The sequence below is a fragment of the Carassius gibelio genome, chromosome A19, assembly GCF_023724105.1.
Source record: "Carassius gibelio isolate Cgi1373 ecotype wild population from Czech Republic chromosome A19, carGib1.2-hapl.c, whole genome shotgun sequence".
Classification (NCBI taxonomy): domain Eukaryota; kingdom Metazoa; phylum Chordata; class Actinopteri; order Cypriniformes; family Cyprinidae; genus Carassius; species Carassius gibelio.
The window spans coordinates 22911387-22924738 of NC_068389.1; the positions used below are offsets into that span (position 1 = coordinate 22911387).

Genomic DNA, 13352 nt, shown 5'->3' on the forward strand with positions numbered 1-13352 from the left:
TAAAGTGTTGTCTCTTGTGATACCTGTTGGATGGTTTAGATATCTGTTCATGCCTGGTGACTTTTGCCTTATTTAAGTGCTGTGTATGCCTCTGGGCTGTTTTGAAATAATTGGAATGCTGTTGTCTTCAGACAAGTGTGGACTCATTATTTGAAAGCACAATATGTGAGAAACATTTGCATGACTATTAGGTCAAATTTATTTTAGACATTTTTCCTGGAGATATTTACACAATATAATTAATTGCATTATTAATAATAATTGCAATGAAATTATTATTAATAAATATAACAGCATAAAAAACAACAATATTGCTCAGACACATAATTATAATCTTCAGACACGTTTTAAGACAACACAAAACAAAAGGGAGTTTAAAACAGTTAAAGATAATAATAAAATAATGCATTCTTACTTAAAGTTTGGTTTAACAACAGTCAACTGACAACTTTTGTTTATAAACACTTAATTAAACGACATCTGGAAAGAGAAATGACATCCTACCACAGTGAAGGAATGCCTCATGCATATTAATAAGTTGTGATGACGTTCTCTCGATAAACTTCCAATAGAGGACCTCTTGGCTCATGAATATTACGCGTCGTCCTCGTGCAGGGCTGAATCATCCTTGACTTGAAAGCAAAAAAATCATGTTAGTTTATCTTGTAAACGTGAACTATCACAGACGTTAAATCGACTGAATTTTGTGTCTGAAAAACTGAAAAGAACTTGTTAATTTATTATATCCTGATTTGTGCGTAATTTTAAGGTTAAGTAAACTTTTGGGGGGATCTGTCCGAATCTCTTCGCTTAATGTAAGTTCGATTTTTTTTCTTGAATAATGCAATCGCATTTTTCCAGATCCTTAAAGCAAGTTCGGACAGGTAGCTTGCGCGCGCACACGCCCTTCTGTGAGCACAGGTATCAGAATCAGGAAGCGCTTGTGCCGTCAAACGAACACAATCCACCATGCACGAATCACGGATTTAAATCAAAAAACGATTTTTAAAACACACATACACACACACACACACACACACACACACACACACACACATATTATTTTGGAAAGTTCAGGAACCTCTGAAGGAGAACGATGGGCTCGTGTGTGTTTCCAGTGTTCATTGGATTGATTTTACTGCAGATTCAGAAGATCTCAGGTGAGTCTATAAAGCAGCACCACCCCAAACACATTTTAACTCGCTACTGACATTTTTCATTCATATATATATATATATATATATATATATATATATATATATATATATATATATGACATTAAGAGTTTAAAAGTGATCAGGTATAATGATTTGACCGTTTGAGCTACTGAGAGTTTGTTTTAAATTAATTTTATATCGAGACATTTCATTTAATTGAACCAGGGAAATGCATGATGGGTATTTATTACAAGTTGTTTATACTAATGCATATAAATGAGTAATATTTGTGTAGTTCTTCCCAGCAGATCTGAATCTGGCCTCCCTCATGGCCTAGTATAAAAATGAGCACTGTCATTTGCATATCTGACAGATGCTGTGAAAAACAACTTGTTAATTATTGACTAACAATCTGTTACTGTACAAATGGAGGGCGGTTTACTGTAACATGCTCTTGGGCAAGGAGGAAATGCATGTGTGAGAAATGTCAGTGTTTGCTTTTCTATTGACATTGACTTTCATTTTCACAGCTTTTAAAGTGACCTTCAGAGTGTTGCATTTAAAAGCTGCAATTTTTTAATTATTAAAATGAGCCAAGAGTGTGATTTGTTGATTTGTCCTGAGCAGATATTGGAGAGAATTACACATTTAATGAAATTATAAATTCCACTGCATTCTGGAGTCTAGTTTAATGGGTTATTTGAAAGTTTAGGCAACAGATTTGGCCTCTTTCTAAAGTGTTTCTTAAACATATTGTATATTTTATTTGATTAAAAGTATCAGATCATGATGAAGTTGTGTTTATTCTATGTCACACAGATGGCTAAATCTGAAAAATGTACATCAAACTTTAACAGTTAAGTTAAACAAGTAACTTGGTTAAAGGAATAGTTTCCTCGTTTGCTCAAAATTGACTTAGTCTCAGTCATCCAAGAAAAAGGTGAGTTTTTCATCATCAGAAACGGATATGGAGAAATGTAGCATAATATCACTTGCTCACAAGCTTTGTTTGGTTTACAAGATATTAATTTGATTGATGGATTCAGTTTGACCTGTGTTCAGGCTAGATGCTGGAGACAGAGGTGTGTGTTCGCTGATTGTTGTTGTCGTCACAAACACGAGTAAATATTTGCGGATGTTGTAGCCATTCTTTTGCAGTAATATGAGACCGTGCCTACGTTTCTCTTCTGCGTGGTTGCATGTCTAAACTTGAGTGTCTTGTGATCAAGGTTAGAGATCTTGAAGCATTTGACCTGTGTTTGAATGAAGTACTCAAAAAATGATTTTAGTTTGCTCAGTTTACATAAGCATATACAACACAACTGAAAATGTAGAAAACCCACACAGCAGCAACAGCACTAGTTGGATCAACAAGAGTGAATTATGTTTAGGGAACATTCACAGAAAATGTCAAATTCAATTGGTGTGATCTCTTTAAATTAGCATGAATTTTACTCATCAGGACAATTAACCTAATTTGCATTCTAATAAATCAGTTCAACTGTGTGGAAATACATGGCATCATTTTGTTAAGTTAGGCCAACAAGCTATTTATTGAGTGGAACAACCAACATCTTTTAAGCCTAATTTCTAATAGGTAGTGTGATGCATATTTACATTCTATCATGTGCCAAACCTTCTGCAATGTCAGCAATTCTTTCAGTTATTAAGGTGCTCTTTTTTTTTGTTGTTAATGAAATCAGGGAGGATCCCAGAATGCTTGACGTGTAGTGTAATGTGTGGATATGTTCACTCATGGACTCTTCCTGTTCAATCTTTTACCTTGGGTGAATCATTTCTTTGTGTTTGTTTTTTTCTGTTTGGTTTCATGTGGGTGACAGCTCTCTGCTTCATCCAAGCTGTTCCTTTGGCTCCTCTTATTTCCTAGGGCAAGTCTGTGTCCAAGAACAGAGTTAAATGCTTGATTGTAAATTTTATTGCATAATTTTTCTAATAGACCCCTTAATCGCCTACGTCACTGTGATCTCACCGCTCTAGCTGGAGGCAAAACATAAGGTATAACTCATAGCAGGTGCGCTAAAAGTTTGAGGTTTTGACTTTAAAATGTCTTTTCATTGTGTTTTTGGCTGCCAGAATAGAAGGAACAGCACCTTTGTTTCAAAACTAAGGTTTTATCGGATCCCGGCAGACATTCCTTCACAGAAATCAAGAAGACAATTGTGGTTGAATGCAATATGGCGTACAGACTGGACGGAGATGATCATAAATAATGCTCGTGTTTGCAGTGCACACTTCATATCAGGAAAAATAATCTATGCATATGAACTGGTGTGTTGGTTTTATCTAGTAAATCAGCAAGTTTCTGTTTTATAGGTGAAAAGTCGCCAACCTTCACCGCACTATGTTAAACAAACATATAGCGATAGATGTGTGTGCCGTCCTTGGAATGGTCTCTTAAAATAATACACATTGGTAATCATAGTTAGCCCAGCGATAGGTTACATTAGAAAATAAGCCTTGACAAAATTCCCCAAACCACCCAAAAGTAATTCATATGGCCGTATGGCATACGGGTCAGGTAGCCTGCTTCCATCCGTGAGAGTTAATTTACAAAAATAGCTGTCACGGTCCCGCAGAGTCAGTGACTGTATATATCCATGTTTAATAAATCTCTCCTAAAACGTGCTAGTTTACGCTTGTCAACATTGCGTCCGCACCTCTTTTTGCCTCCAGCTAAGCCCCGCCCACCCCACTTTTAAGGGGTCTATAGAATAAGTCCAAATAAGGGCCTGTTCATAAAAAGCAAAAATGAATCCAATAAACAAAAAGTAAATATAAATGAGAACGAGAGAGAAAAACAACAAGAAAATGAATGGAAGGTCATAGCAAAATAGCAAAAAAAAAAAAAAAAAATAGCAATAGCAAAACACACACACATATGTATATGTGTATATATATATGAATTTATAATAAAATATATAAAAAGAAAATATTATTTTTAGATTTCATTTTTAATTTAAATTATGTTGTAACACTTTATTATATTTAATATATATTTAATGCATTTCAATATCATTTTAATTATATTAACTTAAGCATTTATTATAATTTATAGAATTCATTATAATATAGCACATTTATTAATAACAAAATTTATATTCTGAAGCATCATATAAAAAACCTAAATGAGATATTTGAAGAAGAACTCTGATCAAAATTAAATAACACTTTCAGATACCTCCCAGTTATTGGTGTTAATCTGGCACCTGGTGATAATTCTCTGACAACTCAGCCTAACTTTCCAGTTTTCACTGACTTTGCAAGATGGTGAGCCATTCGAAAGTTATTGAAACTCTTTGACAGCAGGTTGTCCAGATGAAGGCCAAAGGGATGACCCTCAATGGGGAATGGGTTCAGCACTGCAGCTGGAATTGCTTGTACAGTATGTTGTACAGAGAGAGGAGAACTGGTTCAAATTTAATGCAAATGTTGATCAGAACCTCCTACATACATTTTTTTCCCTGTGTTCATCACCCAGTCAGTCAGATATTTTCATGCAAGACAATGCCCCCCTGTCACACAGCAAAACAGGTAAAGCAGTTCCATGAAGCTGAAAACACTGAAATAATGAAACGGCCAGCCCAGAGTCCTGATCTAAACCCAACTGAAAATCTCTGGAAAATCCTTGCTGACCAAGTTATGGCTAACAAAACTACCAAAATCCCCGAACTGTGGAAGAGTGGACCAAGATCACACCAGTGCAGTGTGAGAGACTAGTGCCACAGATGTGCTGAAGTCATTCAATGCAGAGGCATCTACACTTCCGAATCATTTTTGACTGCTGTAACCTTCAGAAATTTGAGTTGTAATCTTTTTTTCTTGCCACAATCATTGCTGTTCATTTTTTATCAATTAATTTTTGATCACTCGTGTTTTCCACAAAATAAAGTGGTTTTGAAGTGCCTTGGTTATTTTGTAAAATACCGTTCTACTAGCATGTATAGCCACAACTAAAATTCCTTCAAAGTTTGAAAGATAAAGATTACATTATTTCTGAAAAAAAATAATAAAGTGTTCATCTCCATTGCATTTAAATCATACATTAAAATAGTGAATTTTAATTACAATAATTATATAAAAAAAATATAAATATATAAAAATATATATATATATGTACATTAGAGGTGGGCATAGATTATTTTTTTTTAATCTAGATTAATCTCACTGTGATCTTGAAATTAATCTAGATTAATTTAGATTAAAATGGCTCATTCGAATTGTGCCGATGGCATTCAGAATATGTGTTACCCAAATAAAATTGACAAACAGTAAATCTTTGAGAAGGGGTTTATCAAGCTAGATGGTGCATTAGAAATGTACATCTCCTGTTTCCAAAATGCATCACAAACTGCTTGAAAAAGCTGTAAACTAATTCCACATTGCAAAAGCGGGGACCCGGTGAAGGTTGTACCAGTGGGCCCTGTTTGAAATTGTATAATTTGTATGTTCGTTTATTTTTATTTATTTGTGCTATTTACACAATGTTTAAGGTTTTTTCAAGTTTGTAGGTGTCTTCAATGTAAAAATGAAATATACACCTACATTTATTCAGACACCTTCAACATTTCTCACATTATTACAGTTTTGCTATATATATATAAAAAATATATCTGGTGTCTGAATAATTTTTGGTTTGACTGTTAAAACTACAAAGTAGTCAAGAGCAGTGAGTGATTTTCATTTTCATTTTCTTGGATTAACATTACAGCAGCCAGTAGCTAAATTAGGCGCGGTCACTTTAAGAGACCATGAACGCATCCAGTATAATACACATCCCATTTTTCCTCAACTGTTTACTTTCACTTAAGAAATAACTCACAGTTTTTTCGAGCATAATTTCCAAGGTGGATTTTTTGACATATTTTATAATGTTCTTTTTAGCGTCTCGAGACGCCTTTCTCTGCGTGAGCCCTGAACACCAGAACACCGCGAGTACTGAATCGGGCTGTTTCACATCTTGTTGTTTGTTTCAAACTGCGATTTGTATTTGTTCGTTCCGGTGCAAGAGGGACTTTGAGGAGAACTTCGCAGAAGAGAGCTGGGTTCAGTGTCGCTGTCCGTTAGGCTGGCCTCATCCAGTCGGTTATATAAAATATCAAGGTGAAAGTCATCATAGCCTGCTTAGTATAGACCCAGCTCTCAACCCAACTTTGAGAATAGATTAACGGCGATATTTTTTTATCGCCCGATAAGAGTCTCGCGTTAACGCAGCACGTTAACGGCGATAACGGCCCACCACTAATATACATACATATATTTTTTCTACCAATTAATTAATTCTGTTTATTTATTCCCTTTTTTGCAGAGTGTTATAAAATGGAGGTGACTCCTGACTCTGGCACCATCGTAACTTTCAGCAAGAAGGAAGGACAGGGTCTGGACTGTAGTGCATGTAAGGATGAAGATCTTTCTCAAACCTGTAACTCCATCCTCAAACTTACTGAAGCTCGGCCCACCAACGTGACTTTCAACTGCTCTCAGCCGGGGGACATTTTTACCGTGGAGGTCAACCAACAGATCGGTCAGTAACAACATGCAGAGCCTGAACTGTCCATTTGATACAAATCACATTCTAAAACACTTAAATCTCTACACAGATTGCTCAACATCAGGCTGTAGCATCATTGCAGTGCATCCGGATTCGACAAGATTCCTGGAGTTCAGCAGAACCTTCACCTGGGATCTGAAGGTTCAGGCAGGAAGGATGTTTCAGCTGGACTTCCCATCTCCAGGAATGAGACAGATCAAGCCTTCAGAATCCTGTCCAGACAAACACACCTACACCATCATCACATACCAGCGCGCAGGACCAGCCACCATCGGCTCGTTCTGTGGGAACGGTACCATCAGCCGTATCCAGGTCTTGTACAGAGGTCGAGTGACTCTGGAGGTTCCCAAAGGCACAGACCTGAACCCATCTAACTTCAAAGTGTCCATGGGACCAGCAGCAACAGGTTAGAAATAGGGATTTGAAACAAGAAGTGTTTAGTTTCTTATCTAATTTTATTTCTCGATCTTTGCATCTCCAGCACTAGTTGAGGTGGACGTCAAGCTGTCCAGAGGACCGTCATCTGCTGATTTCTTCACACCAAATTACCCCACAGGCTACTACAATGTAGACAAAATTAAGTGGAACTTTGCTGTTCAGCCTATGAACAATTTTACTGTTTACTTTCGACAATACACTGCACCAGAATGCCAAAAGAACACCGTTATGTGTGATTATGCACTGGGAGACAAGACTTCATTCACAATGGCTCCAACTGACATTCAGCCGACTAATAAACAGGGAGATTTCAGCCTGACTTTGACCAATTGTGATGCAAAGAGAGGGGAGAAAGTTCCTGGGCTTTCCTTGAACTTCAATGTGGAGGTGTTCAGGAGTGGGACTCCATGTAAGGAGAAATTAAGCATTTACTATAGATTTTGTGTCTGAAATCATATTGTTTTAGAGCTTTGTACCCGAGTTGCTGATAAATAACAGGCTGTTAATCTTCCTTTACCATTCAGATGTTTGCACTGTGGATCTCCGGAATGAGGAGGGATTGAGCCTGCAAATAGAAAATAAAAACCCAGAGTCGTACTGTGAAATGAGCCTGAACTCTGTGATGCAGGAGAAAATAGTGGTTCCTGCAGGCACCAAAGCTGACCTGTCCTTCCTCGACTGCCCCGTCCAGGATCTGCAGCTGACAGCCACCAAAGTCATAGGTAACTATAACAATGAAAATGAAATGCTTTAGGGGCCGTTTCATAGTCAACGCGAGCAAGCAACGCGAGCGACGCACTCCCTTTCATAATCTAAACAGTGGACGCAAGCATCACGGGCGATGCGTGTATGCAATACACCGCTCACGCAACAGGGGGTAGTAGAGTCGGGTGATATAAGTAGAGTCGGTTCGCGTGATATTCAGATCACAATGGCAACTTAAGAGGAGTGTATTCTGTTTCTGATTTTACATCGGCGGCAACAAAGATAACGCAAAGATAAATGTGGATGAATACGTATTGTATTCAAACCTTCTTCTTCTGTAAACACAATATACTTGAATTAATGTACAATACTTGCAATGTCGCCCCAGCTGACAACGCATAGTATTGCGTGCATTGGCGCGTCGCGTATCAAAAACTAGGACGACACATTTGGCTACGCACCGACGCATAATGGCGGCCGAAGCATAACGATGCGTAGCCTCAGGGACGCGTATGCGTACAGATGCGTTGACTATGAAACGGCCCTTAGACATGGAAAAATACTTGTTAAATCAGGCTTTGACTCATCAGATTGATTAAATCAGACAGACTTCTCTATTCTCTTTCTTAGGGCCGTTTCATAGTCAACGCGAGAAACGCGAGCAAGCAACGCGAGCAAGCAACGCGAGCGACACCCTCCCTTTCATAGTCTAAACAGTGAACGCAAGCGTCACGGGTGATGCGTGTATGCAATACACCACTCACGCAACAGGGGTAGTAGAGTCGGGTCAAGTGATATTCAGATCACAATGGCAACTGAAGAGGAGTGTATTCTGTTGCTGATGAACTATCGTATGAATGTGGATGAATACGTATAAGTTCGCATAATTTTTCCTCTTCCCCCGCCATTGTATCCAAACCTTCTTCTTCTGTAAACACAATATACTTGAATTAATGTACAATACTTGCAATGTCGCCCCCACCGACAACGCATAGTATTGCGTGAATCGGCGCGTCGCTTATCAAAAACTAGGACGACACATTTGCGCATAATGAACGCATAATGGCGGCCGAAGCGTAACGATGCGTAGCCTCAGGGACGCGTATGCGTACAGATGCGTTGACTATGAAACGGCCCTAAGACATTGAAACTGTTGTGCTGACAGCTCTTCTGACTATTTTTGTATTTTTATGTACTGCAATGTGACTTGTGTTTCATATTTCATTCGATATCAAACAGGATGTAGAATTGCAATTTGAATGTGAATATTATATATATATATATACATATACAAAGCCTTGAAGTTAGATGAAGTTTCAAATGTTATAAGTTTTTTAGTTTGTATATTTGATCATATTCTATAAATTCCCTTTTGAAGATATTAGTGGGATGTCACCAGTGTTATTTTAATGTAATTAGTAAACTATATATAGTTTAATAATAATGAATATTTTGAATCCGTTTTATTTTTCTATTTTCCATTTTCATTTTAAAAGAAAAAGTTTAAAAGAAATGTGAAATGTCACTAGTTTTTTATATATATATATTTTAGTTTTAGTCATTTTAGCACTTCAGCTTAAAAGTAAAAGTAGTGAAACTATCAGTGTTCATGCACGGCAGCCTTTGATGCTTTTGCAGATGTGATTTATATAGTCTTTAAATAACAATCTTGAAAGAACAATTTTGAGATTCATTCACCACGTTATTTTGATTTGTTCATCTTTCTTTGCTTTCCTCGTTTTAATTCTAGACTGTCCGAGTGTGTCTGCCCGTGACATCAGTGAGACGCTCCTCACTATTCCCGCTCTGGACTCTAGTCTTCCTGTCCCCCTCCATCAGTTCACCTGGCTGCTCCGTGTGCAGGATCAAGGCACTGTGGATCTCATGTCTCCAAAAGGAAGCCTGCACCAGTCTGTACCAGACAAGCAGTGTAATGAGAGAGTCTCGCTGGTCATCTCTGAGACCGAGGGCTCCAACATTGGCCTGTTTTGCTCTGCAGCTGAAGGCGCTGTCCAAAAAATCCAAATCAAAGGGAATGTTTCCATTACTGTAACCCCTAATAATACAAAAGACCTGAGCCAAGAGAAAGAGCCTTTCTTAAAAGTCGGCACTAGTCCAGAGATCACAGGTAATTACAATACTAGTTAAAAGTTTGGAATAAATATGATTGTTTTATTTATTGTTGAGGTTTTAGAAAGTATCTTATGCTCACCAAGGCTACATTTATCTGATAAAAAAATACAGTAAAAACAGTAAAATTTTACAATATTATTATAATTTCAAATACTGGCTTTCTGTTTGAATATATTTTAAAATGTAATTTATTTATCTGATGTAAAGCTGAATTTCCAGGGTCAATACTCCAGTTTTCAGTGTCAGACGATCCTTCAGAAATCTTTTCTTATTATTATTTTGAAAACAATGAGACATTTTATATTATTCAAGATGCTTTTGATGAATAGAAAGTTCTGAACAACGTTTTTACCCAACTGAGAGCTGACAGCTTCATTTCAGTGGCTTTTTCTGTTTTCTTCACAGAAAATGTAATCTACACTGTATATCCTCTCATTTCGGGACCCGCATACCTTGCGACACCAAACTGGCCCGACGGCATGAATTCTTCCTCATCTGTTTCATGGATCATCTACATTCCCCAAGAGTACACGGCCGAGCTGATGTTCTCCAATATTGTCAAACCCACATGTGACTCGGGTCACACCGAGGTCACAGTCGGACCACTGGACTCTCAAGGCCAAACACAGACCTGGAGAGAAGATCAGAGCTTCCCCAGCCCCATCATCCAGCAGCAGAGCTTCTACCTGAACATGTCCAACTGCGAGCCCAAGAGCGGCCGCTTCGCTGTGCTCTCAAAGATCAGTCTGCAGAAGGAATCCAGTAAGAAAAAGGCTTTCATTTCAGATTTTGTCTTTCACTATTTTATTGCTCACAGTCTACATTGTTGTGTTAGTTTACGAGTATTAAAAATAAAAGATGATCATTCCTACTGTTTTGATCTCTGTACAGAGAAGTTCCTGGGCATTATCTTGGCTGTATTCGGGGTGCTGTTGTTGTTGATAATCATCGCACTTATAGTTGTGTGCGTCATTCGAAAGTAAGTCTGAATTTTCTTTGGTATTTGTTGTCAAACTTTTATGCATCATCCTGAATAATGTGTGAATAATGTTGGGCATAAATGTTTTTTATCTGCAACAAATGGATAATTGTGGCTGTTCCAAGTAGCAGCAGCCCTAAATCAGGCAATAAAATAGCAATAAAATAAAATGTAAAATATAACATATTTAAAGTAGGTAACTTTTGACGCTCTAGCGGTTAATAAACAGAACTGCTTGCGTCTTGCGGAAGAACATCGTAGCCGGAACTACTTCTCTCTGTTTATGTCTTTGAAGAATCACAAAGGTACGGGGTTACTCCGCCGCGGTACCCCCGAAGCAATCTAAAATAGTCCGAAAATAAACACTTATTATAGGTGCACCCTAGTGATTCAGGACAAGCTAAAAACACGGTTTGGAAAATGGATTCATGGTGTACTCGCTTATTATATAAATTTTTCTACATTTTGAACACAAACAAAGTTACGGACCGCAGCTCTGATTGGTTGTTTCTTAACGGGAGCGATGTATTTCTGCAAATGGCAATAGGACCACTGGGAGGAGCCAGAGGAGCTTGATTTTTTCACATATTATCTTTCTCATATTCTACTGTCAGGACATAATGACAGGTTTAACAAATATGTAAAAAATATATTTTTACAAAAGTTACCTACTGCAGCTTTAAAATGTAAACTGCATCATACACATAGATAGCACAGTAAAACCATTTTCTTCTTTTTCAGACGGAAAAACAAATCAAATGCCAACAGATCCTCCATCTTTATACCCCGAGGGAAAAATGTCCTCCCAGGAAATGCCACCTTCCCGAAATCCAGAGCAGACAATGAATCCCATGTATATGCCTCTATCGACGACTCCACCATGTACGGACATCTGGATAAGAACCAGCCTGCAGAGGTTGACAGTGGAGCCTGGAGCAATGGACATCAGGTGGATGGGTACCGTTCGTTCACCGGCCCCACGGACTCCATCCCAGCAGCTACGGACTCATCTGCTGAATATTCGCTGGACAGAAGAGAAGGAGATGTATTTCAGCCTTTCCTAGACCCAGCCACCACCTTTAACCTCCCAAGGCCTCGCACGCCGCTCATATCGCAGGGAAGCTTAAGATTCGAAGATCGTAGGATGATGGATAATACGCTGAACACTTTCAAGGGTGCCGGGGATATAAATGCCATTCGTCTGTCTGCTGATGAATCCAGACTACAACCGCAAATGGATTCAGACTCGGATTCATATCCTGAGCAAGAATATGATGAAGCCATGTGAGAATGAGGATCTAATTAAATTGCTGATTGCTAAAAATTGTGTCAGATTTTATTGAGAGAGAGCAGAAAAGCCATTGGCTGCTAGCCTGTGCATGTGTGCACACAAAGACGATGTGTTTTTTTCTAAAGCTTTGAACTAATGCATTAAGGACATGCTCTCTCTCACTGCTCTAGTGGTCGTATGTATCTTGCATGTATATTTGATTAAAAATTGGGTTTGAAAGGTTTTTTTTTTTTTTTTATAGGCTTTTATTCTGAATGTACAGAAATAATGCTCTTGTTGGAGCTGTTTGAGAGCCGAATCCCTTGGTGCAAGTGTTCTGTGACTTTCTCTGTTGGATTTATTTTGTGTGTTTTAACAGTGATTTTCTCCAGGCTACATGTTTCATATGTGTTTGTTAATAAATTCTGTACGTTTACTTCATGTATTCCTAAAATAAATTCTCAAGCATTTTAATAGATGTTCCTCTCTGTTCAGAATATATTAGGAATGAAGATAACCAGATGTAGAGTTTTCACATTTTCTCCAATGGTTTGATACTAATAAATATATATTTTTTATTTCATAGTCAATACATTTTTGAGATTAAGTATTCTGTCTTGTCTACATAAAAAATAAAAAACTATAAATCAGCCATTAAAGTCTAAAACTAAAGCTAAGCATCGCAGCATTATAATGTACTGTTTGAAGAATGGAAATTCATTTTGATATTACTACAACTGTGTTTATGCCCATAAGTCAGTGATAGATGATAGCAGAGGCCATCTAGATCTAGATGGAATCCCAAGAGTGTGTATGTGTGCAGTCGGCATATCATCACAGTAGGCTACGTTAACATTGTGTTCATCATTATTAATGTTATCAAAACTTGTTAATTCTATTTACCTTTATTTAATGGAGTAAAATACAGGTGAAATACCTAATTCATTGCAATTTTGCAAGGAGAAATAAGATTTTTAATTTGTTTCACACTTCTCTCATGAAATTTGGCACAAACTGATGAGACATGATTCCGCTTTAATCACAGAGCAAATTGGACAAACATAGATTGGACAAACATAGATGAACATGTAATTAATCATG

General features: G+C 37.6%; 1 protein-coding gene across 1 annotated transcript; it reads left to right on the plus strand.

Moving 5' to 3' along the window:
• The first annotated feature begins 592 nt into the window (after nt 1-592).
• LOC127935898 (CUB domain-containing protein 1) lies at nt 593-12923 on the plus strand. Its single transcript, XM_052534116.1, has 9 exons — nt 593-1160; nt 6484-6699; nt 6776-7132; nt 7208-7573; nt 7689-7886; nt 9620-9997; nt 10408-10764; nt 10894-10981; nt 11723-12923. The coding sequence occupies exons 1-9, from the start codon at nt 1097-1099 to the stop codon at nt 12267-12269; spliced, it is 2571 nt and encodes an 856-aa protein (XP_052390076.1). The 5' UTR covers nt 593-1096; the 3' UTR covers nt 12270-12923.
• Nucleotides 12924-13352: the final 429 nt, after the last annotated feature.